The following is a 27,115-nucleotide window of genomic DNA, read 5'->3' as shown; positions in this document are numbered from 1 at the left end:
GACTTGCAGCAACTTCAGAATGATCTGAGCTACAGTGATCAGAAGTTGAGAAGTTAGCTTTGCTCATTAAAAAGCAGATGAGCAAATCTTTAATCTCTGTTTTGCCTGAGAGCTAGAGACAGGAGTGCTAATACCAATACAGCAGTAAAGTACATACACAACAGTTAAGTTACTACTCTCACTGCCCAGGAATTACATGACAAAGACACCATGGGACTGTTTGAGCTCTTTAGGTCAGGTTGAGCTGCACTAGATTCTTGTTGATATGAAAGGACAAACAGAACATGGTGATGTCAACATGATTTTAAGGTACAGGAAGAGCATATCCTATCCAACATTATGTCCCCAATATTTAACTGCCTTTCTTCTTCCATGGCTCTTACCGTGGTCAGAAACCACAGTGGTGGCAAAAACATACCTAAGAGAGTAGGTAACTGGGACAGAGTCCCGAAGCGCAGAAGGATCTCAGCAACAGAACGCAGGTTGGCATTTCTTAGATGTTTTATAGGCAACATTGTACTGAGGCATTTTGTTTCAGTGAGCAAGACACATTCTCCAGGTGAAATAACTTCCTTGTTTCTACTTCATTACTCTTAAACATTTATATGGAGTTACAGAAGAAGAAAAAAAGATATTACCTATGCTGTATGCCACTGCAAAATTGTTTTGTGTTTGCCAGGAGCAAGCAGTTAATATTCAATCTGACATACATTTTCAGTGCAACAAAAAGCCACTTGAGAAAAGAAGTTATTAAAATTGCATCCTTGTTCAAAGTCCATGTGAGCAACACTTGCTCAGCAGTGCATAATAAAATTAATAAAATTCATTTTCTTGGGGTTAAGGAATTTTTTTTAGTAAATTCACAGTTGGAAAAAATTTTGACTTGTTATTTTGTTTTGAAAATATGGCTACTCTATTTTTTTTTTTAATATAGTAATTTGCAATGCAGTAAGAAGATAAACCTATGCTAAAAGCCTCTGTTATGAAAAAGCTCTGTGTCAAGGATTTGCCTATTCAATTACAACACTCTATTAACTTCAATTGTATTCCACGGCTTGAGAAGAATTATAGGGTTGTTCTTTTCTGAAAGGAAGCAATTGCCCTCTCTAACAGCTTTTTGTTACTACCTTCTTTGAAGAATGTCCTTTATTTTTCATGTATTTTGTTTGTAAACACCTGTTTTATATACCCTTAAAAGCAATGGACACTTTTATTGCTCGGACAAATTAATTAATATGACAATTAACTCCTAATCCAAACAAGTCCTGTTTCCCAAGTCAGATTTACATTAAAGTGTTGAGACTTTCACAATGTGTTTAATCAGATATAGACAGTAACACAGCACACACTTGACAGCAACAACTTCAAAGAATTTCTAATTCCTCTACATCAAATAACATCTGAGGATGAGCGACATACTCAGCCTACAGAGAAACAGTAAATATACATTTTAGCTATTAAAGTTTGAATTATTATCTTTCAAAAAGGCATCTTCATAACCTTATAATCAAGCGGCTTCTACCAACAGAAACATTTTCATGTCTAGAAAAGCATTCTAAAGAGTCTCAGAATTGGATATTTATGGAGATAAGATGACTCCTGGATTGTAATTTTGTTTTCATGTTAGCCATACTCTTTCTGAAGTTACAAATGCAAAGAAATTTTCTATTGCAATGATGTAAAATTTTGCTACCAGTTGTGACAGATAAGCCTATATTTTTACTCTGACTCAAAGAACTGAAGAACAAAAATCAAACATGTTGAAACCAATACACAATAACTACATCAGTTTTGCCTAAGTGTGAATATATTGAAATAATCCAAGACAGCATCAGAACAGTAGTGCAATAACACAGTAAAACCTGAAGTGAAATTTGGACTCAAACTTTTGAATATTATTAAGTGTTCAGAAAACTTCAGTTTGTTTTGATACCAAAGTCTATATATCTTTAAGTATGATGACGATGATCAGATAGTCATAGCTGCATTATTTTTAAACCAGTTTTTACAATTCATAGTAAAAAGGAAAGATTGAACATGAGTGTAGTCTGTCAAGCTGAGTCCCTATCAAGCTCAGACAGCCTGTGCTGAAACTTTGTATGCCTATTCTTACACCATGTGGTTACGTAAATACAGCATTTAATGCTAGTTTTTATAACATGCAATAAGACACAACAGATGCTGCAAAATTTGAAACATGCACAATGTATCTGTCTTCACTAAAATGGACATAACCTGCTAATTTCCAATCTGGCAGAATATTACAGCATCAAAAATAATTTTAAAAAGAAGGCAACAAGTAAAGAATTGCAGGGTTCTCTTCAAATTCCCTAGTATATACAGAAGTTTACGGAAAGCAACGCTATTCTGGATAACAAAGGGATTTAGGTTGCCAGTACCACCTCTAACTGCTAACATCATGTGATACTAAAACTTAAATATTATGGGTGATTCCAGGAGTTAATAGGTCTTTTAGCTACAGTACTATCCAATAGGATATTTTGAGACTAAAATGGAAGTTATATATATTGTTTCAATTTAAAATGTTGTCCATTATAGGACTGTCTTCTACATTGGTAACTTAGTTGATGTCATCTGTGAGAGGTCACCTGTGATACTACAAACCATTTTCTCATAATAATATGACCAAACTTGTTTCTTTCAATAAATATAATTGCCCTTCAGATACTTAAAATTACAAAACACCAATTCTGCAGTGTTTCAACTGCACAAAAGGTACACATATTCCTATTGTCAGACTGACAGAACTGCAGTAATTATACTGCAAATAAAAGGATACTGCATTTTGTGTTTTGCCCTGCCCCCCCCCCCCGCTTTTTTTTTTTACTCACTTTCTTAATAAAATCAGGTATGTCCTTTTTGTCTGAAAGTTGGTTTAAAGAGGAGCAGCACTCTACCTCCAAGACATATCCTTCACTATGGATGTCACCTTTTGGAGACCTAAAGAGGCAGACAGAAAAAAAAAATCAGTTTCTGTTGTTAACACTGGATACCCAGACAACCCCTTTATAAATATTTCTCATGGAGAGCTAACCTTCACACAAAACTTCGGTTCCAACACATTCACTCCATGAGCTTGACACAGTTCTGACAAGTGGCAGCTACAGCGTTGCACCTACTTGCTAGGGAAGGAAATCACACCAATGATTGTGGATGGTGGAATGCCTCAGGGACTTCCAAATTTCTTTATCTGTCCAAGAAAGACTTTGTCAGCCTGGCACCTATGGCCAATGCCAAGGAGATGCACAGGTGATGTAACTCAGAATATGTAGAAAGCAGGTTCCAATGCAGTGGGCCAACAGATGCTCTGCTGCCTGATGTAGGGCGTGTTTCATAGACAGTAATTAAACCCTTCTCTTATTTACCACCATTCTAAGTCAACATTCAAAAATCGGGGGCTAATCAAAGCAGTCTATACTTCAGTCTTACCTTATGCTTTGTTGTTAAGAGATGTAAAGCTATGTCTGAAATCCCGTCTCTTTCAGAAGACACTAACTCCTGAAGTAATTCAAAGCGTATGGCATCTGCCATATACATCGGCTGAACAAATCAGTGCTGTGGTAACTTGATATCAGTCAAAATATGCCAAGGGTAAGTTTGGAAGTTATCCTGAAGGATCTTGACAAACAGTCCATAGGCGTGCACTGCAAAGCAGTGCTTCTGAAGGCAATTTTCGTCTCCTCCAGACTCCCATGAAAGGAGACTGATACGCCTGATCAATAGTGGAAACCTAGCGCATCATTTGTTTTATCAGGGGAATATAGGGGAACACATGGAGGAATGTACAGAAATAAAAGCTAGCCTATAATTCTTGGGATTAGTAACAAAGTAGTTATCTTAACATCCCATATGGAGAATCAAAAGATCTAGTTTGAAGTAAAGAACTAATCCTGGTCAGCAATTGATGCACCGGTACCTACAGAACAGGAAGAAAAGTGCAAGTTGGAACTGAGAGGTGCTGAGGAAGCAGAGAAACAACAAAACAAGGGCTTTGTGGGCTTGCCATGCTTGCAAAAGCATGCCTATGTAAAAACCCTGTTCTGAGGACTGAGATTGTGTGACACGTAAAACAGCTACAGATGGTCCCAGGGGTTTTCCCAAGATGCTAACAGTTACTCGGAGCCATGAGACGCGTAGGCTGCTGACTGCAAACTGGCAGTGTGTTTCCTAGGCAATACTGCAGAAATGTTCTGAAGTACCACAATGACATTATATTCTGTACTTGATCCTCCCACTTCCACATAGGCTGTACTCTCACTTCATTCCTCTTATCTCACTTGTATGTGGGACAGGCGGTACCAGACTGAGTTGTTTGGGAACACTGAAGTCCTTTCCCTATTTCTCCTCCTTTCTAGGTTCTTCTCATAACTTGTGGTCCCATTTGGTTCTTGATTTGGACAAAAAATTTTAACAGAACATCAGTGTCCATGGAAACTATCCAAACATCTTTATAGGATTTACAGAAACCATTATTTGTGGACTAAAAGCGTTCCACCACTACTCTTTGTAACAGGCATACAGAAGTTAATTTAAGCGGCAAAGAACAACTTTGTCAAGAAAAAAAAAATCATTTTGTGAGGGACAACACAGGAACTGCAGACAACCATTTTTGCTGTTCTAGATGAAGTCCTCAATAAGATAATCTACTCTATGCAGATTTTCTGCCGTGAATGAACTCAATGAATTCAAGAACTTAAAAATAAAGTCTCTTTGATAGAGTACTTACTACTGTACCTACATTTTTTTCTAAAATCTGCGTATGACTAACTGGAAATGTAGCCCTGGTGTTATCTAGCCATATTCCAGATAGAAATAAGCATGAAGTAAGTATGAGCTAGGGCTCCCTAATGCTTTAGCAAGCAATAAACCATCAAAACTGCCACTTGATACTGCAACGCAGCATCAAACGGAGCAAACGCAATTCTCCAGTCCTTTGGTTGTTTTATAGTTACAAACCAGAAGTTGGTTACCAGGACCAGGCAGCAAGGAAGCCCTTTTTAAAGAACCAATCCCATTTTGGGGGGACACCACCAAACCTCCACAAACATGAGGACCTAACGTCTCCACCATTTCCCTTGCTGGGACAACCCACCGCACTCATCATAGCCCCTCTTCCAGCCCACCTGAGGAAGCCAATACTCCCAGTCTAGAGACTTTGAAATAACATGGCTCAAACTCAAAGTTAAGATATCAAATCCCAGAAATTAAGTATGTGCCATGCTACTTCTGTGCCCACTCTTTTGCCAAACCTGTTTCTTACATAGTGATCAGGTCTCCATGCAAACTGCAGAATTGCTGTAAATACTTGCTGTAGCAAACATAAAACCTTACTATTCTAATCGCCCCAAAAGAATGAGAAAGACTGTATTTTCACGTTTAAACCCACTGGCTATCTGTAAAAACAACCTATATTGGCAAGGCTTATACACAGGTATGACGAAGTCGGAATTTCTTTCCTCCCCCTCAACAGCTCCCTGGAATCCTGATTTTGTGCAGTTTCTGGAGGACCTGCTTCCAAGTCCTTTGAAAGAAGTACAAGTTCTCTGAGAAACAGATTATATCCATAAAAATATAGTGATTCTTACTGCAACTGCTTAAAATGACCTGTTTAGTTTTCCTCCTTTAACAAGCACTTACTCTGAAATACACTTGCTCCTTGTAAATATTTAAGCCAAACACGAGTCAGTGGAATTCTTCCTCTAAGAGTCTGAGGGCTACCTCTGCACTAGGGCTCATGAAAGAAATTGCATCAAATACCATTGCACTCTGTTAGGAACATTACTTTACAGAACACATGTAACAGATGCTACCGAAGGCCATAAAATCTTCAGTTAAAATCTTCCAACAGAAGTACTCTATATTACCAAAAAGTATTTTTCAATGCTTTCAAGTAAAGTATGTCTATATACGTTAAAGGCAAGTCTTTGTCCATACTGGTAGTTTTCGCCTTTTTAGGAAAAATTTAAGAGCCTGATATTCTGTGAAAAACAAACAAACAAAACAAAAGCCATAGCTTTTCACATGAAAATAATAAAGAGCTGTGGATTTCACAGATTGCAAAAATAATTTTCTGAGTAAATCCAGGTGGGCAAGAAATTATTGCCAGCCTGTTTACAATAAACAATGCATTTCATATATGAATCACAAAGTATTTCATAAATATCATAAAAGTCTCTCATTAAACTCTGAATATTATTAGTAGAGCCATAGAGAAGTAGCTAAATATAGGTACAGGTAAATTCTATACTGAACAGAAATTATTGTAGTTTTGGTTTTATTAATTTAATGGGACTACTTTTAGGGCCACTTTCATTAAAGACCATAAAGTAGGACCCCCAAAATACACACATCTATCAAGATTACAGAAGTCAGAGGAAAAGTCAAAAGCAGAGCTCAGGTCTCCTGACTTTAGTCTTGTCCCTGCACTGTTCTCTTCTGCAGAAGGACTGATATCAATCATTTGAGAAATAACCCAATAATTCACACTCTGGAGTCTCTTACCAGTTTTATAGCACAGGAAGTTACTGGGAGTCCAATGTATAAAATACTTTAAAATGAAAGCAATGGTTTTATGTAAAGTTAATTTCCACTTTCCCATCACAAAATATTTCTCAGGAGAAAGAGAAATGCGGGGATCATTTTAGCCAAAAAAATGTGTAAGTCCCAACAGTTTGAAAGATCTTCTTTTTCTTCTGGATGTACAGTCAGCAATTTCTTCCTCTTCTCTTCCTCCTCTAAGGCTGGAAAACTGAATCTTCCTCCCTTCATTGTTTGCAAACTTTCAAGGGTTTTTTTTATTACCTTTGTTCCTCTAATAAAAAAACCCCCCTGGGTTAATTAAAAATGGCCCAGGCCTGAGAGCAGCACTCCTGGATACACTAATCTGTACTACTTTTGGAAGCTAAGACGAACCAGAGAAGCTGGTACACTCCAACTCATTACAATGCCCTGTACAGTGTTGGGCCCCTCACTACAAGAAGGACACTGAGTTGCTGAGTCCAGAGAAGGGCAACGAAGCTGGTGAGGGGTCTGGAGCACAAGTCTTATGAGGAGCGGCTGAGGGAACTGGGTTTGTTCAGTCTGGAGAAGAGGAGGCTGAGGGGAGACCTTATCGTTCTCTACAACTACCTGAAAGGGGGTTGTGTCAAGGTGGGTGTTGGTCTCTTCTCCCAAGTAACTAGTGATAAGATGAGAGGAAATGGCCTCAAGTTGGGCAAGGGGAGATTTAGATTTAGGAAAAATTTCTTTACTGGAAGAGTGGTCAAGCATTGGAACAGGCTGCCCAGGGAAGGGAGGGGAGTCATCATCACTGGAGGTGTTCAAAAAACATGTAAATGTGGCGCTTAGGGACATGGTTTAGTGGTGGACTTGGCAGTGCTAGGTTAGCAGCTGGACTTGATGATCTTAGCAGTCTTTTCCGACCTTAATGATTCTATGATTCTACTCACTATAATGCATTTTGTGATAGCTGAGAGGGAAAGGAAGGGACAATGCAGAGAATGCCAGCACAGTGGCTGCAGTGGGGAAGGGCAGCCTCCTGCCCACAGTCCCAGGAGAGGATAACCCCTGGTTAATCATGGAGACTGACAGAAAATTTCACTGCGTCTTATATACCCTGGGCTTTCATTTGTTTTTCTTCCTTTGTTACATATCTCATTGTTTGTTTATTTTTATTGATTTTCCCAAAGAAAGATTTTTCTGTCACTGTGACCACCATGGACAACCTTAACCATGGGGTGGCAAAGAGCTGAGAGGGAATTTCAGTCTAGCTGGTGCTGTGCAAAGGGACGGTGCTTGCAGGCCCATCAGGGCCCAGGGTAGTGGGTACCCTCAAGTGTTACTGATACAGAAAAGGCTGAGGACCAGAGACTTAAAAAGAGTGGCGTCTCAAATCCTAAATAGGACCTCTAGTGCCACTAAAGAAGAAGAAAATACATAGAATAAATAAGATTTTCACTTCAAATTGGAAGTTCACTGGCCAAAAATATTTTATGATGGTTGTTTCAGTAGGCTGTCATTTCCTGCACAGCTGTTTGCAGTTAAGCACCATTTCACAGTAGATAAACCATAACCAGCTGTAGAGTACCAGTAACTTACACAGTAAGTATTAAAGCTGACAACTTGCTGTCTGCTACAAACTGGATTTCCAATCCTTTTCAGATACAAGATGGAAATGAGGGAGCCAACATTTGGTCCTAATCTTCCTGAAGTTCTCCACGCCCATGGATTCAGCACACTTGTAAGCTGTGCAGACACTCTAAAATGACTATTTGATTAAGATGATGCTAGGAATGTCTGTGCAGTTTTGAGATTTTCCACTACATAGGAATAGCTCTACAGTTCAAAATATAACTGTACATTTATAACAAACTGATCTACATTACCAAAAAATAAAACCACATCAAGGTGGTTAGTATGAGCAGTTGCTGTCTGTATAATTCCAGGATAGAATCTAGCAAAACTAGAGTATCTGAAAACCAAGGCAGCAGCAATTAAAAACCCATAGTTTATATGGTGCCCACCCAACAAACACACCATTTTTTAATAAAAATAAAAGCAGATATTTTGTATCATAACAACCTCAAGTCTAATCCACGTGACACTGTTTTAACTTTATTACCTAAACATTTTCTTTACTAGGAATTTTCTTATATATGAGACCTTATCACGGGAATATATATTATTTGTTAGTAAAATTTATAATTTTTTTTTTCTAATGGCAGCATATAGCATTTCTTGAGAAAAGTTCAGGCATGTATGGATACATAGGCATCTTTAATGTGGAGTGTTTATAGTTTTGAGAACACAGATGAAAGAACATTTATTTTGGGTCAACGTTAAAAGTTGCTGTGAGGAAATAATGTATTTCTTTGAACTTGAAACAAATAACAAGCTTTAAAAGCTCAAGCCATTGTCCCTTGAGCTAAAGGAAGGTATCTGTTGACTCCTGAGTACAGAATATTTTTTTTTTCAGCAAGCTGAAATCAGCCTGCTGAGAGCAACACCCCACACTGCATTTGCACACAAAACGTGTTTGTCTTCATGAGCATTAGGCTCGAAGTCAGACATTTACCATCTTCAAGTCTAAATGCTACATGAAAACCAGATACACATACACATGCATTTACATTTAAATTAAAAATATATTGTACCAATGCAAAGTATCTACTTTCACCAACTCAAGCAAGCACAGCAGCACCGGATGAGATCACTGATATTTTCTGTCAGACTATCACTGTGAAACGCCTTCAACTGGAGTTCTTGTATTTCTGTAGCACATTTCAGGGCCCATGAAGGGGAAGAAGGTTGGGAACAGTCAACGTAGACATACCAAGGGTAAATCATACTTGACTAACCTGACTGCCTCTGATGTTAAAATGAGAGGATTTGTGGATGAGTGGAGGGAGGGGAAGTGGCTGTCATTGATGGCAGTTTTAGAAAGAGGTTTGGCGCTGGTTCCCGCACTATGCTTGTATGCCAGTTAGGGCACTACAGTCTGGAAAACCAGGTGAGTAAAAACCAGTTCCATAGTTAATGGTGACACCCTGTCTGGAGGCCAGTGACTAGTGGAGTCTGCACCCAGGAGCCTACAACCTGGGACCTGTCACGTTTAACATCTTCATCGATGACACGGAGGAGGGGACAAGGTGTGCTCTTGTCAAGTTTGCAAATGACACTGGAGCGGGGGATGCAGCACTCCAAGAAAGCTCCAGACCACTATGCATGTTTTATACAGGGATGTGCCACTGAAGGTCAAATGTGGCATGAAAAATTTTCACATGGAAAATTAAATATCCACAGAAACTCAAAGACAGGCTTGCCAGTCAGAGGTACTAGCCATGGCTCATGGCTCTATCTACTGAATTCTACACAAAGTCAGAGCAAGAACTCCCTGTTTCAACTGCCCACCAAAAAAGCTTGAAGAGAAGAAAGGGTTTTGGGGCTAGAAGGTGTCTCGAACAGCGAAGAATCGGAAATTTGATGAATTGCCTGTTTTTAGAAACATTTTCCTTTGCCTTCAGAAGGCAAATGTGCAAATCCAAATGCCGAAGTACCAAATCAGAGCTTCACAAAGCAGAACGCTTCCAGGGTCTGCTGCTTCTTCCCCATATAATTATGTCTTTTCATACTTCATCAGTTCCTTGCTATAATACAGTTTTCTTTTCTTTTATGGGAAAGGCTGTTCATTACTATTAAAAGGGGAGTTTAGTATGACTGGAAATAGACAGAGTGAAAGAGTTGGTCTTTCAGGTGTGAGAAATCAGGTTTTCCCTTTCAGTCAACATAACCGAGCAAATACAAAGCGGACACAGACAACTGGAAATGCAAACATAGCATCAAAGAAACAACACAACAACTACTGTCTTGTTTAAGCCATTTCAATCTTTTGCATTTACATCATGCTATTTTCCATTTTCTATAAGCCCAGACTTTCTAGAAATCATTTTTCTACATTTTCAGTAAATCCAGACTTTACATGACACAGAGGACACAAAAAATTAGCTGTATTTCAGAAGACACCATTAATTGAAATCCTTTGGAATTAATGTTGCATACCAGCAAAAAAAAAAAAAAAAAAAAAAAAAGAAACTGTAAAGATCCTGGTTTACTATTGAACTTTTGAACTCAGCCTGTCAAATTCCTTTGCAGATAAACAGAATTATTTTTGGCCAACTGTTGAAAGTTTGCATTTCATCAGGATTAATGGATATAGGGAAATTATAGAAATAGTATCAGAATCATCTCATCAAGTGAATCACTGGAACACCTGACACCTCATTATTTTACAGAAAGGGAAAACAGCTGCAAAGTTGTTTGAGGTAAACATAGAAATCTACCCTAAAAAAATTATCCTTAAGTTATACTACTTAGTCTACTTCTGCACAGCAATGTTTCCCTGCTGATTGCTTTATTGATTGGAGGCAAAACCTGTAGAAGGGTATGTCCTAAAACATATATGGAACAACGGAGAGAAAGATCTCTCTGAAATTCAATTTATATCCCTCTTCTGCTTCACTCTACTGTGGTGAAATGGAGCATCTGCAAACATGTCAAAACTATTGTAAGCAGTTTATGAGCCCGGACCATGCATCCTTCCCAGTGGAAGAGAATGGAGCTTGCTTTTTAGTGCACAGTATTTAGAAAGGGAGATTAAAACATTTTAATTGACATTGAATTTTCAAACTTTAAGATACCAGACAGGGGTGTCACATTACAGGGAGCTGGGAATAAAATAAAGCAGCTTTGTGCTATGGTTTTGTTACAATTTTGTTCAGGGGCTGACTTTGCAATTTCTTTGCAGGGAACAGGTTATCTGCAACAGCCACAAGCTGTCTGAAATAGTAACGCGCACAAGACACCTCAACAGAGATTGTTATATTAAAAACTAGCGAGTATGGAAATAAAAGGGCAAAGAGAGAAAGGTTATTACACACACAAAGAACTAACAATCTCTGTTCCTCAGGGCAACATAAGTGACATACGTGCTACTCTCCTTATCTTGGTTAGTCAGAACCTCCCAAATGCACGGACCTTCCCTGGTCCCTTGCGCCAGGACAGATACGCTGTCACACGTTTGCGCTTTCCAGGGTACCACCGTATGTCCTTTTCCCTGAGATTCTTGTCTTCAAGTGTAAATCAGTGTGAATCAACTTTTCTCAAGTGTGAATCAATGCGAACCGGCAAGCCAGGGGCTATACTTCACACCTGGAGCCTTCCCTACATTCATTAAAAAAACCCAACTGTGAAAACCTGGGCTTGAAGATTTTTCTTTGCATATTTTTTATGAGGTGCCTTCTCTGAGAAACTCAAGTATCCCAGAACTCAGCACAGAGAGTAAAACAGTCAATTGCTTTTTAATTAAGAAGTCCATTGAAATTTAGAGAAAGTATTCACAGGAGCACTGAAGTTGTTATTCCTCTATCCGACTCTATTTTATTCAACTTCCAGACCACTTCCAATCAACTGGTTAGTGTGCACAATGCAATTAGGTGCTACAGAAATATTTAAAATTATTCTATTAAATTTAATGAGAGCAATGGCAGAGTCCTTCAGCTACGTGGTAGGCTACCTTCAGGCCCAGTGCCTCTAAAGTATTAAACACTCCTATACTTACTTCATTTAGGTTAACTGAACATGACACTTTTTGCAGTGTAAACAACTGTATTGTTGATTTTAAAACAATAAATCTGTTCGTTACTTTCATATTCTCCCTAACATTTCCAAGGGACAAGCCTTGCTTTTCAACGTTTACAGCTTCCATATTTAGGAATGTGTTTCCTCAAACATCCTAGAGCAGGAATGACCCCTACTTCCTTATTTACCAGAAATTATTAGACAGCTAAGATGAATGAAGCCACAGAGATACCAGTACAGATTAGACACAAAACTATCGTAGTGACTTTAAAAGTTACCTCAAACGTACGACGACATTGCAAATTCACACTGAGTATTTTAAAACTCCAGGACAATGGCAAAATAGGAGGAATAACACGAATAGGAACTTTTTCCTATGCACGAGTTCTAATGTATACCATGTCTAAGCACTACCTTTTCCATTTCATTTCTTGAACAAATTAAGGCACTGCAAATCTCAGCAATAGCAGCAGCATGTAGCTCCTGACACACATCATCCGCTGCAGCTAGTATAGCCTCTTCCTACCTTTGGAGAGGCAGTGCTATAAAATTAAGCCCTCAAAATGTGAGTCAACATAATTAATTTTAAAACATAAAACTGACATATAAAGGTGCAACACTGATTAAAGACTAACTCATGTGTTCAGTTCTGTCTCTGTATACAAAGAATTGACATTACTGTACCAAAAAGGCACTAATACAACAATTTCATTTCTGTTCCATCCAGGCAACAAAAACAGCATGGTGAAAAACTGCACCTGGTATCTGCCAGACAACTGACAGATGAAGCGTATAGAGTTGGAGCCATCTGTGGAGAAACATCTGCGGTGACAAAGGAGCTACAGCCTCAGGTGTTCTGCAGAAAGTGCCCGGGAAGCCTGAGTGTGGGCCCTGCACCAAGGTACAGGGCTTTTTATGACTCCTTGGCTCCCCATGAATGTCCGGCACCACTGTTACAGAAAATGGCAGGGGACCACTTTGTACTTCAGAGCATAAATGATGTTACTAGTGATCCCACAACTGTAGCTGGACTATTTACACTTCTAAAATCTTACAACAGAAATAAATGCTCATCTGATCAAAAAATATCCTAAGCAGACTTTAACTTCTACCCAAGAGTTCAACTGTCTCCTACAGAGACAGCCTATGGATGCCAGAGACCCAGCAGTCCTCAGTCAAAAAAGTATCATTTATTCTTCATCAGCAGTGTAATGACAAAGGTTAATTAAAACAATTAACAGTATGTCTTTTTTTTTTCCTACTTTAGCATATTTTTTCTCCCCAGGTATTAGTGGAATGGGATAAACTCACAGTTCAAATACAGCTGATCTCTATGCAGGCCAGAGTAATCTGAAATCTGTACAACACCCATCTCTCTTCATTGTGCTTAGCAATGCAAACATTTGTTGCACCTACACACTATGGAAGCAGCTTCTCCGATACTCTCAGCCAAACTCGGGAACATTTAAACTACATGAAACACCAAACTGATGTCGTTTCCCTTTCTGGTACTTGACTGTTTTCTCCCGCTGCACCAAGTCTCTTCTGCTTCCCTAGGCAGTCAGAAATGACAGATAAGGGAATGTAAAGAAATGGAGTGTGAATGTAAAAGGAAATATAATTGGTTCAAGACTCTCTACTGTCTTCAATTTTATACAGTCATTTACAGCTGTCTAAAGTGTGTAAAACACTGGCACCCAAGTGAGTGAGTAGGAAATTAGGATTTTGCACTCTTTCATAATCATTCCGCACAGATGTAAACTATTGGATACAGTACGAGACAGCAGTGACACACTGAGTGCTCTGGCTTGAAGACCTTATTGCTCTGCCGAGAAGGATGCTGCTCTTCCCTGATGTGTCTTCACAGCTCAGTCCTGGAAGATGTTGAACCCTTGGACCCCAATCCAGCAGAAGTGCTTAAGCGCTTACTTAACATTGCAAACTCATGCATGTAAATACTTTCATTATTTGCCACAGGATATTTTGTAGGCAGGGAAAGCAAGGCCCCAAAACCAGGCAAGCTCAGCCCAATATTACTCAAGAAGTCCACTGTTCAGCCAAACATTTTATGTTTTGACCATAAAACTGGAAACCCTTTAAACAATAATATCAGGCAAGCTAGCATGAAGTTCTGTATTAATAACACTAAAAGCAAGTTAAGGTAAATTGACAGTTATTTTAGAAGCTAAAATTGCCTGCAACACCTACATATATATACACATATGTATCACAGAATCACAGAATCACTAGGTTGGAAAGGACCTTCAAGATCATCAAGTCCAACCATTAATCCAGCACCACCATGTCCCCTAAACCATGTCCTGAAGTGCCACATCCACACGTTTTTTGAACACTTCCAGAGATGGTGACTCCACCACCTCCCTGGGCAGCCTGTTCCAATGCCTGACCACTCTCTCAGTGAAGAAATTTTTCCTAATATCCAATCTAAACCTCCCCTGGCACAATATATATACATATATTCTATTATATTATTATATTATATATATTATATTATAATATATTCTATTATTATTATATATACACATATATATACATATATTATTGCCTACATAAATATATATGCCTACATATATTTGTTAATAAAATGCAAAACTTTTTCCTAGGTCACAGACTGAAGTTTGACCCTGTCTGTAATTGCTACCAACTGATCACCATGATGTAGCAAATTGAATGGTGGTTTTACTTTAGTTTTAAGAGGTGTCTAAAACAGTTACATCCATTCCTTCAAGCATCAGCATGAAGAGAAGGACTAGAATCGGCAAATGGAGTTTAATTACCCCCCCAGCCTTCCGCATAGGTCACTGTTAAGAAGGGGTGGACTGGGGAATGCAACTAATGTAGGAAAACTGTACAAAATGGCTGCAACAACATAGGTAGCTGCAGAGTTGTGGGTGGTCATATAACATTAAATTACGTTTTAAATCATTAACTAAAAATCCTGAAGATATGTTTATAAATATTCACATTTTAATTTTCTTCTGGGTTATTTAGGAGCACATTCTATTGATTTTTTTAAAAATCAGATTAAAACATAAAAGAACAGTATTGCTATTTCTTTATTCATCTTCAGACCTTGATTATGTAAAATATTCTTAATACATTTTAAGAGACTGAACAAAGCAGGACAGTCATCTTTTTATTTAAGGAGTTTGCACTGATTGAAAAATTAAAAGAACTTGCATTGTTTAGAGGACAGAAGAGCCTAAAGTCTACACATAAACATAAGAAGTATGCATTAGTACTGCCATCCTCAAATTAACTGCATTAACTGTAACCATCTAAACACAAAATATGCCTTTTCTAAGAAAACATTTCTTCTGTCTTAATTTAATCTAATAAATTCTTAAAGGGTACCAATGGGACCATCCTCACAAATTGTCAGGCATAGGGCTTGTTTGTTTGCCTCTCATGACAACACATCCCAAAATACAGAGCATATTTCAACTTGTTATTCTCCGAGTCATCTGCCAAACTGCAGATGAATTGTAAACATGAAGAACATGTTAAGCCTATTCAAGCCCACAAAAAAAAAAAATAATCAAGCCTTGCACAGTAAACTCTGCTATAATTTCCTGATGTAGGTCAAAACTCAGCAGGAAATCACATTGTCTATTTTTATCCCAGTTCACTGGAAGTGCTTTACCTTTCTGTTTTCTTGATAAGCACAGCCCTGAAGATTTGTTCCTGGGGAGTTTTCTCTTTTTCATCAGTTGGTTGCACGAAAGGGTGGACAGCAGCCAAGATGAAACCCTGCTGGTACAATTCTTGCAGCTGAGCTGGAAGATCATGCAAGGAGGAGAGCTTGATTGCAGACGATCCTGGCAGCTCAGCTGGAAACAAAAAGAAATTGGTCAATAATCCTACACTGGACTACCATGTTTTTTAAAATCCAGGCTCTTCAGAGTCAAGCAAGCTTCACACTGATCTACAAAAATTATTAACACAAAAATTGACCTTTCCCGAGGTCCATTTTGTATTTCAGATTTTAAGCAGGCTGTCTTGGCGAAGGACTTGTATCACACAAGAGACTGGTGCAATTAAACAAGAAGTCAGATACATTAAAATGCCAAATTCACTACACAGTCTTGCAGAGATGAAGTGGAGGATTTAATAAAAACAAGCAGTCAAAAGATATTCTAAGATTTAGTAGTTGTCATAGTAATGCAAGTTGAGGAGAGCGAGCCGTGAGTCAAAAATATAAAACAAGAGAAAGGGGATAGTCAATGAACATAGAACATGCCAAATTCAAAAGCAATAAACAGAAGCATCCATCTACACTAAAGCTGTATTATCAGACTAAGAGATCACTGATGCAAAATGGTGTTGAGACCAAATATCTACCAATATGTCTAAAGAGTACTGTGTAGGTATATTGATAATAAGAACACTAAGAGCAATGCATACCTGTAGTGATGAGAAACCTTTCAGAATAGACACTAAACCTTATACCTCAGGGTTTAAGCAAACCTATACATATTAGAGATGAGGAATGAGACCTAGTGCATGAAAATACTCCTTCCCCAATCTGCTTACTGTGGGGTTTTATGTCTTCCTGTGAAGTATTTGATGCTGACTCCTGTCAGACACTTGACATACACACAGATACTGCAGTCAGTACAGCAATTGCCCTTATTTCCTTGGAGTCCTGTGGGCTTCAAAAGAAAAATCCCATAAATCACCTAAAACAACCTTCCATTCTCTTTCTCTCTCTGTCAGTAATTCTTCATATGTTTTTCATATCTTATGTGAAAAGACATCTTTCTTTCATGACCTTTGCCTCTTCATTTCCATCGCTCTTGGGGGATATTTATTATTTCATCCCTAACCATGCTAGAGCGTATAGGGTGGCAAGGTGCTGGATGCCTTCCCCTCCCACTGAAACCAACAGGGAGGGGATGTTGCAAGAAACACAACAAAAGTTCCCAGCACCTTGCAGGCCTTCGTTAAAAAAAAACCTACAGGAGAACAGTTTGTATGAAAGATGCCAGCTATGCAAAATAAGGTTTCATTGTACTGCTTTTTCCATCAAACTGTGTGGCTACCCTTTATGAATAATGAAAGAGGTTATCAAAAAACTAATAAATATTCAAAAACAATAATATAGAGGAATAATTTAAATAATAATAGAATAGCGGTGCTTGGTATGCTTTTTCTTCATACAAGATCATGTTCCAGAAGAGGATAATAGAACATTTTGACCAAGAACCATGAGGCAGAATTTTTATTATTTTTGCAAATAAAATGAGAAATCCAAGCAATGTGTACATTGATAGACAATAGGGCTCTACCTTCTACAACAGCATACAAATCACTTCAGAGTCATAAAAAGAGATGGCATAATGAATAATGCATAATAAATAATAAAACTGACTGTTACTGACCCTACTGGGGATCAAAATGGGGAAACCCAGATGTTAGAACTACTTCTTCCCTCTTGTGGCTCAGAGGCTCCAAAAATTTTAGATTATGCTGCAAATCATCTAATTAATTAAAAGAATATGAAAGCCAGAACACCTTTCTAAATTAGGGTTTTACCTGAATACAATGGAATGACTAAACACTATTCAGTAATGTTAATCCTGGTAATGGTGCTCCAATTTTTAACAATCATCTATGAAAACTGATGCTTGCCTCGCATATGAACCTGGTATCTGGATTCTTCTGAGGATGCCTTGGTAACCCTAGTAGAAAGTCTAGCCATTAACATGGGAGAGTGATTGCTTCCTCCTAAAAGCTAAACAAGGGGAAAGTGTGAAAACACATGTAATTGGAACATTGGGATGTACACTTGATGATTAAAAAAAGAAAGGTAACAGAAAATAAGAGCCAGGAGGGACCATCCAGCTAGTCCATCCTATTTCCTAGAGGCAGGATCAGTTCCAGTTTAGCTATTTCTCACAGTTTTTCTCATCTGTTTTTAAAAACCTTTAGTAATGGAGATTCCACAAGCCCCATAAGTCATGTTTCAGTACTTCTCTATTCTTACTATTCAAAACCTTTTCCTAGCACCTGGCCTAAATTTTCCTCTCTAAAATTCAAGATTGCTACTACCTCACTAGAATATTTCTTTTCTGCATCAGCATTTTACGATTCCTAACACCTGTCATGCCTTAATCTTACCTTCTTTAGATTGTATAAACTCAGTCCTTTCAATGTTTCCTGTTCCCTTGTGTTTTCTAGATTTCTAAATATTTTTTATGGTTCTCTCCTGATTCTTTTTCAACTGGTCCACATCTTTCATCAAGTATAGTACCTAAGCCTCACCACAGTGATCCAGCACAAGCCTCATCACTGCTTTATAGAATGGAAAAGCTCTTTCACACTTATTATATAGCCCATGTCAGTTTACATCATTTGGGGGAAAAAAAATTAAATTCTTTTCCCCACAAATAACAGTGGTTGAATGTCCCTGCCTTTCATGAATTTTAGGGTTTTTCCTTTCAGTTTTCAAGCGCCATTCTGGATTCTGACCTCTGCAGTGCCAACAGCACTTCTCAGATTGGAAAACCTCAATAAACATACCTAGCAGCCTATTGGTGGAATAGTTAATAAAAATGGTGAATTTTAACAGAATCTGGACAGAACCATTTTAAGCCTTACAGTTAATATATCTTTTTGGTTTGACACTGAACTACTGCTAATTTCTCCCTGGACTAGAGATCCTTCAAAAAGACAAAACAGTTCCTGTTACACAACTGATGCCCACAAGGACTACAGACCTGTGCTGTGCATTCTTGTTACTCTCCACAGACAAACTGGTTCTTGTGAGATAGACTCCTCCCCAGAAATCCCTGCTACTCATCATCCTCTGGATATTTTATACGAAAGTTATTTGTTGCAATATCTTTCTGGGCATTAAGTTAGGTTAACAATCATACAGTTAGCTTTAAAAGTAGGTTGAAAAAGGACATCACACTTTCCTGGAGAGTCACATTCATCCTTCAATAGTCTTCAAACTTAAATGATAAAATTTCAATTATTTCTTCAGTTAATTCCTCTAAGGTGCATACCTGTAGGTTCAACCTAATTTAACATTAATTTATGAAACCAGTCATTGTTCTAGTCTTTCCTTACTTTACCTTAGAAAAATGGTAACATTTTCAGAAAAACTTACATAACTTCCACTAAAATCTATCAAAGCTTTTGTTTTAGTTGTTAAAGAGAATTCTAATCATGCCACTTTCAAAAGAAAAAGGAAAACCAAAATTGTGTACAACAGGGACTTGTGTAAAGTAAAAGAGCAAATGAAAAACCAAATAAAATCTTGTATAACTCCAGTGCTTATTATAAGCCTCTGTTCTGCCAAAAGATAAAGCTGAATTAGCAGCCTCCATGTCGCTCTTGAAATGCAATTAGCTCCAAGTTTTATATTCTTCTCCATGTTTCCTTATTTCTTGTGCACTTCACAACCTGAAGTAACCTCAAAAGATTCCTTTGTTTATTCTGCCTATATCTAGATGACTGTGTAAGAAACCCGTACATGACAGATGCTGTGTTTTTCAATTTTGCTAGGGCTGAAAGTGGAAATAGAAGTGCTGGCTGCTTTTGGAACTGATTACCAGGCAAATTAGTTTGTTGCCTGGCGGATAATTGAAGCTTAAAACACTTCCAGCAATGCTCGGATACATACAGAAGACTACAGCTCCAGAGATCCTTCAAAAAGAAAAGTTTGTGTTACACAACTGATATCTGTATGGTGACTTTCCTGGGTCTAGGGACTCGTACATTCTTTGCAGCCAATGGAAAAACCTGACCAAACGCTCACACTATTCCAGTCTTGCCGCAGAAAAATCAATAAAAGGATTGAGTTGACATAAAAATCTAGAGGTTGAGTCATGTATATTTGAAAGGAGTCATCTCTGCAGCTCCAAAAAGCAATTTATGGGAAACAAAAGAAGGTGGTGTAGTCTGCCCCAGGGATCCTGAGGTACTGAGAGCAGCTGAGAAATGTGGTTGGGCAGACAGGTATTGAAGAGAACTGGTTCCTCCTGTGTTAAGGAGCTCCTCTTTCCCTCCCGATGGATCATCCAGGGCTGCTACCACAGAGATCAAATAGCCACCAACCAGCTTCAAAATGAAGCATCTCATGATCTCTGACAACTGTGCTATGGTCCATGCTAGACAGGTAGACGTATCCTGATCAAATATTAAAGAGAAAAGAAAGTTAAAGCAACTGTCTACAACAAGCAGGCTAATTTTTCTATGTTAAAACAATAGATTTGGGTACCTTTGAGATGCTATAACCCAACACTTTCAGACAACAAAGGTATATTATGCTTTATAAAGTAAAGCATGGATTCATCTATTAGCCCATGCCTAATAACGACAATCATCAACTACACTACATCTTTATATAATATATACCCAACAGAATCAGATGTTTTTAACTCTATTCTATTTGATAAGCAATTTTCCCTTCCTGATAGTTATGTTTACGACAAAGCTAAACCAAACTTTACTGTTTTTTAATTTCTTTCTACTTGAATGATAGCTATGCTCTACGAAGAATAAAATGTTAAATGCTAAAATGGCATTTATTTAATTTCTCTTTGCTGAAACAGTCAAATTTAGTTCTTAGTTTCTTGGTGCTTATCCTTAATACTTTTATTTAAAAGGACAAGCATATAGTTCTACTCTAAATTTCTATTACCCTGTGTTAGGCGCTTACTTATTTTGGTTACTCTAACAAAACAAATTAAGTGTTGGGACTTCTTGGTCTTCATTTTTTAACATGTTTTCCTGATTAATATTTTATGCTCTTATTCCAGTCACAGCTGATGGAACCCTTAATGACAGTTCACATTACACATGAAAATGTTCTACAAAAATATTGGACTCCTCTTAAATAGTTTCCATTCCCTTTCAAATTAAGTTTTCATGTTCATCTGCATTTTCAAAGTAACATTCCTCAATTTATTATGAAACATTAAACAAGCCTTTTTCCTTTCCATTAAAGCAACCAAAAATCAAATTGTGTGTGTATGTTGTGTACATAGATTGTACGCACTCTGTGTCTGTACTGGGTACAGAAGAAAGCACTTTGTGCCAATACATGCCCAAAATATGGTATATAAAGGGGTCTCAAACAAAAAAAGGAAGACTGGCAAACTCAGCAGACCCACACTATTAAGTGATGCAGCAACTCAGTTCCCTGGTAGCCACAAGCACAATATTCCTGTTTCATAGATTCACAGAATCATAGAACAGTTTAGGTTGGAAGGGACCTTTAAAGGTCATCTAGTCCAACCCCCTCCCAGTGAGCAGGGACGTATTCAACTAGGCCAGGTTGCTCAGAGCCCCAACGAACCTGACCTTGAAGGTTTCCAGAGATGGGGCATCTATCACCTCTCTGGGCAACCTGGGCCAGTGTTTCACCACCCTCACTGGTGGTGAAAAATTTCTTCCTTTAGGCATATATAGAGTCTAAATCTACCCTCTTTTAGTTTAAAACCATTACCCCTTGTCCTATCGCAACAGGCCCTGCTAAAAAGTTTCTCCCCATCTTTCTTAGAAGCCCCCTTTAAGTACTGGAAGGCTGCAATACAGTCTCCACGGAGCCTTCTCTTCTCCAGGCTGAACAACCCCAACTCTCTCAGCCTGTCCTCATAGGAGAGGTGTTCCATCCCTCTGATTGTTCTTGTGGCCCTCCTCTGGACCCACTCCAACAGGTCCATGTCTTTCCTGTGCTGAGGGCTCCAGAGCTAGACGCAGTGCTCCAGGTGGAGTCTCACCAGAGTGAAGTAAAGGAGCAGAATCACTTCGCTCGACCTGCTGGCCATGCTGCTTTGGATGCAGACCACGATATGGTTGGCCATCTGGGCTGTCCGCGTACATTACTGGCTCATATCTACTTTTTCATTGACCTGTACCCCCAAGTCCTTCTCGGCAGGGCTGCTCTCCATCCCTTCATCCCCCAGTCTGTACTGATACTGGGGGCTGCCCCGACCCAAGTATAGGACCCTGCACTTGGCCTTGTTGAACCTCATGAGGTTCACACAGGCTCATTCCTCAAGCTTGTCCAGGTCCCTCTGGATGGCACCCTGTCCCTCAGGCATGTCAACTGAGCTTGGTGTCATCTGCAAACTTGCTGAGGGTGCACTCGATCCCACTGTCTATGTCATTTGATCAAGCCTAACACACATCAGCCGGCTCAGACCCTTCAAGAAACAGCCATAACTGTTTTCTTTTTAAAAGCACAGGATGAGGTCATTCCTAAGCCCATGGTCATTCCTGTGAGCCACTTCCATTCAAGGCACCCAGACCCAGTGGGCTCTGGATTCACTCATGCTCCTCCTCATACCTCCTCCTTCCAGCACTGCAAACCTTGCAGGCCCTTCTGCAAAGCTACAGCTGCTCCAGGTGACTCACAGAAAGGATGATGTCCTCACGTCTCCTCCCCAGGAGAGCTCAGGGCTTATGGAGCCCTCCTCAGAAGAGGGAGGTGGGCGACAGAAGGGCTATAAGGACAACCACAGCGCAGCTCTCCTCTTCCCCACTGTGGGCTCAAAGGCAGGTAGTTGCCCCTGAGCAGGGTGGTACCTGTGAGCTAGAAAGGAGCAAACATTCAGGCATGCTACACACTTAGTCACTCCTGCTCATTTCTTCCACACAGCTCCCTACTCAGCGTGAATTTTTTGCTGCTGTCCTTCTAAAGCACGCAAATCTCCCTCCTGCACTCTCCAGAACAAGTTTGGAGACCACCTGAAAGAATCTGGATAGTGGTCAGGCGTTAGCGTCTGCAGTCCTTAACAGATCTAGCAACGAGCATGTAAGATGAAAACTAGGTACAAGCGAAATTACGGTCAAATGGTAATACAGTCATCACCCCACACCATCCACTGATGTCCTGCAGGGCTTTATAATAGATCCGACTATTTACCTCCTGCCTTTAGTGACCACCTTGTGGAAAACAGTATTAGCTTGCTCTGTTGTGCCTCATGCAACCCACCAAGGTGGTGGTAATTGCATGTTTGCTGGCAGGAAACTAAATAGCAACAACAAATGGAGACAATAATGTGGGAAGAAAGTATAGCACCAAGCACATGTGTGAGCAGATGCATAAGTCTGGCCCGAGTCCACAAAATCTCCCATTCTTTCACACAGGGCACTTCCCAAGCATGTTTATGATTGTTTATAACAGCCCTGATCATTTTGTAGAACACCAAAGCAAGCACACTTCCTCCACTTAGTATGAGGATTGCTATTTCTTAATTTAATATTAATTCCTTTCCAGCAACTTTAATTTAATTGAAAGTAATCAAATCTACAGTAGACTAAGTTCTAGTAGAGCAAAACAATGTCTTTACATTAGGGCCAGTCAAAAAAAATTTAACTAGAAAGGTTACTGTCAGAAGATGCAGTTTGATATTTTGTAGGAACATGTCAAACCCAGCAAAGTTTTTCATTTGAATAATGTTCAGAAGTTTAAATAAAAGTAATGTATGACTGTTTTACATTACCAGTGGCTAAAGAAGCACATTTTTTCAGTGGTTCTGTGAATTTCCACTCCACTTGAAATTTTGGAATTACCTCTATTACTGGAACTGTAATTTCAACATGACGGTACAATTGCAGTAACAGAAGGCACACACTCACAACAATTAGGATACGCAAACAAACCAGTGCCGCTCCAACCAGCTAATTTCTGCAAGCTGAATGCTGACTGCTAAATGAAGGAACATCCTGTCAGGTCTCTTTTTGGTTTGCCAAAGTCCTCGGGTTTACCTGTGCAAGCCCTGAGGGCTGAATGGTACTGCAGCTCCTTGCAGAGAGGCAAGTGAACATCAGAATTCACCTGGAGGAAGGTGCAGGGTAAAAATGTATTGTGAAGTGTTGACTTTCATCTAACGATGTAGCAATAAATACTATTAATTAACTATAAATAAGAAAGTTTTTAAGGCACTTTTCAATGACATGTAGCAGTTGGTTTGGAACAGATGAAGGAATCCAGATCATCATCCTTTCCAACTGTTAAAGCTTGGTAAGGCCAATTCATTATTCTGGAGAGCAGAAAGCAAACTGTTACTTGAATATTATCAAAATACTTCTTGACTGATCCTGGGAAACCATGGTTATTTCCAATCAGTGTCAATCTCAAACAAAAAAAATATTAAGGCATCTATTGCAAATTTTCATTCTTTGTTACGAACACTAAGGAGCCCTCTTTTATGCAGCACAAATTGTGCGGCAAAGCAATGCAGTCCTTACCCTCACTTAACTCTAACTATTCTTTCCTCATTCAACCCACAAAGTTTCTTGTCAACAACAACAACAACAAACACCTATCAGAGAATCAGAGTATTTCCTATTAAAATAAAGGCAAACCCGCTAATAATGTAACTTAAAGAACACAAAGCAGTAAACAGATTTCTGGCGAGTTTTGTGAAGAATTCCCAAGAATTGTTTCTGAACTAAAACCTACCAAATAAATGCTAAATCAGTACAACTAACCTAGCAGAAAATATATTGTACTTCTGACACTATCATGCCACTTTAGTTACCTGAAACACACTAAGGCTAGAATTTAATGAGTTAAAAGCTCAAGATTTTGGAGTAGTTATACAAGCTGTACTATAGTCTCTTTTCCTTTCTAATAGAGCTTGAGCTTCCATGAGATATATATAGAGGTTCCTTAACTTTGAAGACAAGACAGACAGTTCGGGTGCATTACTGTGCAGGCCATCTGCAGAGGCAAGACACTGGATGTTAATATATCACATTGCTTTTTTTGGTTATGCTAAATGACATTCTCAGTGGTTTTTCTTTCAATCTTCAAGGCAAATACAATAAATGTCCCCATCAAAGAAAGTAAGAATGAATATGCAAGAGAAATCAGGACTTCAAATGAAGGATGACCATTCAATAAGCTCCTAATGTTTACCTTCAGTGAAAAAGTAAAAATGGAACTTAAGAATATTCAAAATCAAAGCACTGCATCTTAAGGAGGCAGAGAGGGAAAAAAACCCACAGAGACTGTGAAACTGCATATATACCCTTTGAAAGTATGTATGTATAGAAATGTGTACACAGGTATGTGTATATATATGCATACATATATTTGTGCATAGGTGTATGTACACACACATACAGACATACACCAACATTCTTTTCTTTAGGAAATAGTAGATGTGTGCATTAGTCAAATCAAGAAGGTACTAACATAACTCACAGATGCAATGAGATTAGACAACTTCTAATCAATTGTGTTGTCTGATCTCACTTTCATTTGTTGTCTCACAATTTTTTGTTCTTCAGTCAAAGTTTCATTTCTGTATCTTACAAGCATAAGATAAATATCTTAAGAACTGGGTACGTTTGCCACAAACATGATGTGATGATACATGGGATGGTTTCATTTTTGGTGTTTCAGATAAAAGGAAATACCCAGGCTATCAACTCCACTAAGTGAAAAAACCCCCCACTAAACAGAAGTTTAGTTACCTAAACAAACTGACAAGCACTTTTTAAATGTGCTCTCACAGCTTACAGGTATTAGCTTGTGCACAGAATTATGCAAAACAGGCAAAATTAAGACCACCTACTAGATGCAAGAAGGGTTAATGACTGCACAATAAGTGAAACAAAAGAAGATGGAAAAGGGGAGGGACTTCTCATTTAAGCTGTGGACAGAAAAAAGAACCAAATCCTATCCCTTCTATACTTGAGCAGCTCTTTGAAATGACATTTTTGTATTTGTCCCTTCCTCCTGCTTGGTTCCATTTCCTAAACTGATGCAGACCAAACACAGAGGCAACAAAGACAGATAATATACATTTCACAAATCCAAGAAAACTCCAATTATGTCTAAGCAAAAGGAGAAGTGTTCGAAGTTGCAATATTTTATTCATACAGGCCTATCAGTATGAGGTCCAAAAGGCAAGTATGACACTGAATTACAGAGGAGAGAAGAGGTTAATTCTGAACTACAGGAAGGGCCAGCATGTTAATTCACATCTATTTGCAACCCCAATAAAAGTACTGATTCCCTGCCCTAAAGGTTTTAGAGACCAAGTTAATCTCCTGATGGCAATCCTTTAGCTGCCAGAGTCAAACACTGAATGACGTTCATTGTAACAGCTTAAGAAGTAGCGAAACAGGACTTCCCATCACTTCCACCAATGGTGCAGCAAGTTATGTCCTCTCACTGCAAGTAGCCAGTAATCAAGTATTTTACAAGGGAGGGAAGGAGGAGCTACCCAAGGAGACAAAAAAAAAGTAAAACTTACTGAAGAGATCTTCTGGTATCTTAGAAGTTGGTGGCATCATGAAATTTGGAGGGCTGACCCATCTTATTTGCTTTGACCCCTCTCCAGCTAATGTGCTCGCCATTTTTCTTAGCATCAATACTAACAAACACTAGCGAGTTTCACAGCGAACCCTGCAGTCTACAGCATCTGCTCATTCCCTCCCTCCCACACTTTTTAATACATATACCTATGCAATATACATAAGTATTAAATAATACACATACATATTATGAGATACAGATATTCCTCTCTCTCTCTTCTTCCTGTCATAACCCCCTCCTTTTCCCTTTCCTCTTCTCCTCTCTGTTTATGCTTCACTTTGATGTTCTTTCCACATTTCTGGCAAATTTTCCTTTCAGATTTTAGAAGTGCAGCATATAACGGAGAAATAACAGTGGATTCTTTGCAAATTTTACAATAAGAAAACTTGGATTGCAGTAAAAGAACTGTAAAAAGCATAGGTAATATCCCCAGAAGAGTACAAAAAAATCGTCTACTTCAGTAAGTTCCAAATTATGCAGAATTTATTCATTTTATGGTATACTTCGCTAGATGAGAAAAATCTCCTCTGAAATGGAATTTGTAGCATTTCTAAGCTTTCCAAATCACTATATCTTGTTGTCAATAAAACGCTGCATGTGCTGACTCTTCAAGGAGTTAAAGAGCAGAAAGGTTCATACATCAATCTACAT

The 27,115-nt window shown here is 38.7% G+C and overlaps 1 protein-coding gene across 1 annotated transcript in view; it reads right to left on the bottom strand.

Moving 5' to 3' along the window:
- RFTN1 (raftlin, lipid raft linker 1) overlaps positions 1-27,115 on the bottom strand; it is a gene marked incomplete at its 5' end in the record, with an annotated part of 86,851 nt that overhangs the window by 40,888 nt on the left and 18,848 nt on the right. Inside the window, 2 exons of the mRNA XM_082014563.1 lie at positions 2,853-2,961; positions 15,821-16,007. Of these exons, the coding sequence (XP_081870689.1) occupies positions 2,853-2,961; positions 15,821-16,007 (296 nt within the window). The remainder of the gene's footprint in view (positions 1-2,852; positions 2,962-15,820; positions 16,008-27,115) is intronic.

This window comes from Phaethon aethereus (genome assembly GCF_964289735.1).
Source record: "Phaethon aethereus genome assembly, chromosome: 2".
Classification (NCBI taxonomy): domain Eukaryota; kingdom Metazoa; phylum Chordata; class Aves; order Phaethontiformes; family Phaethontidae; genus Phaethon; species Phaethon aethereus.
This window is presented reverse-complemented; position numbering and strand designations above follow the sequence as displayed.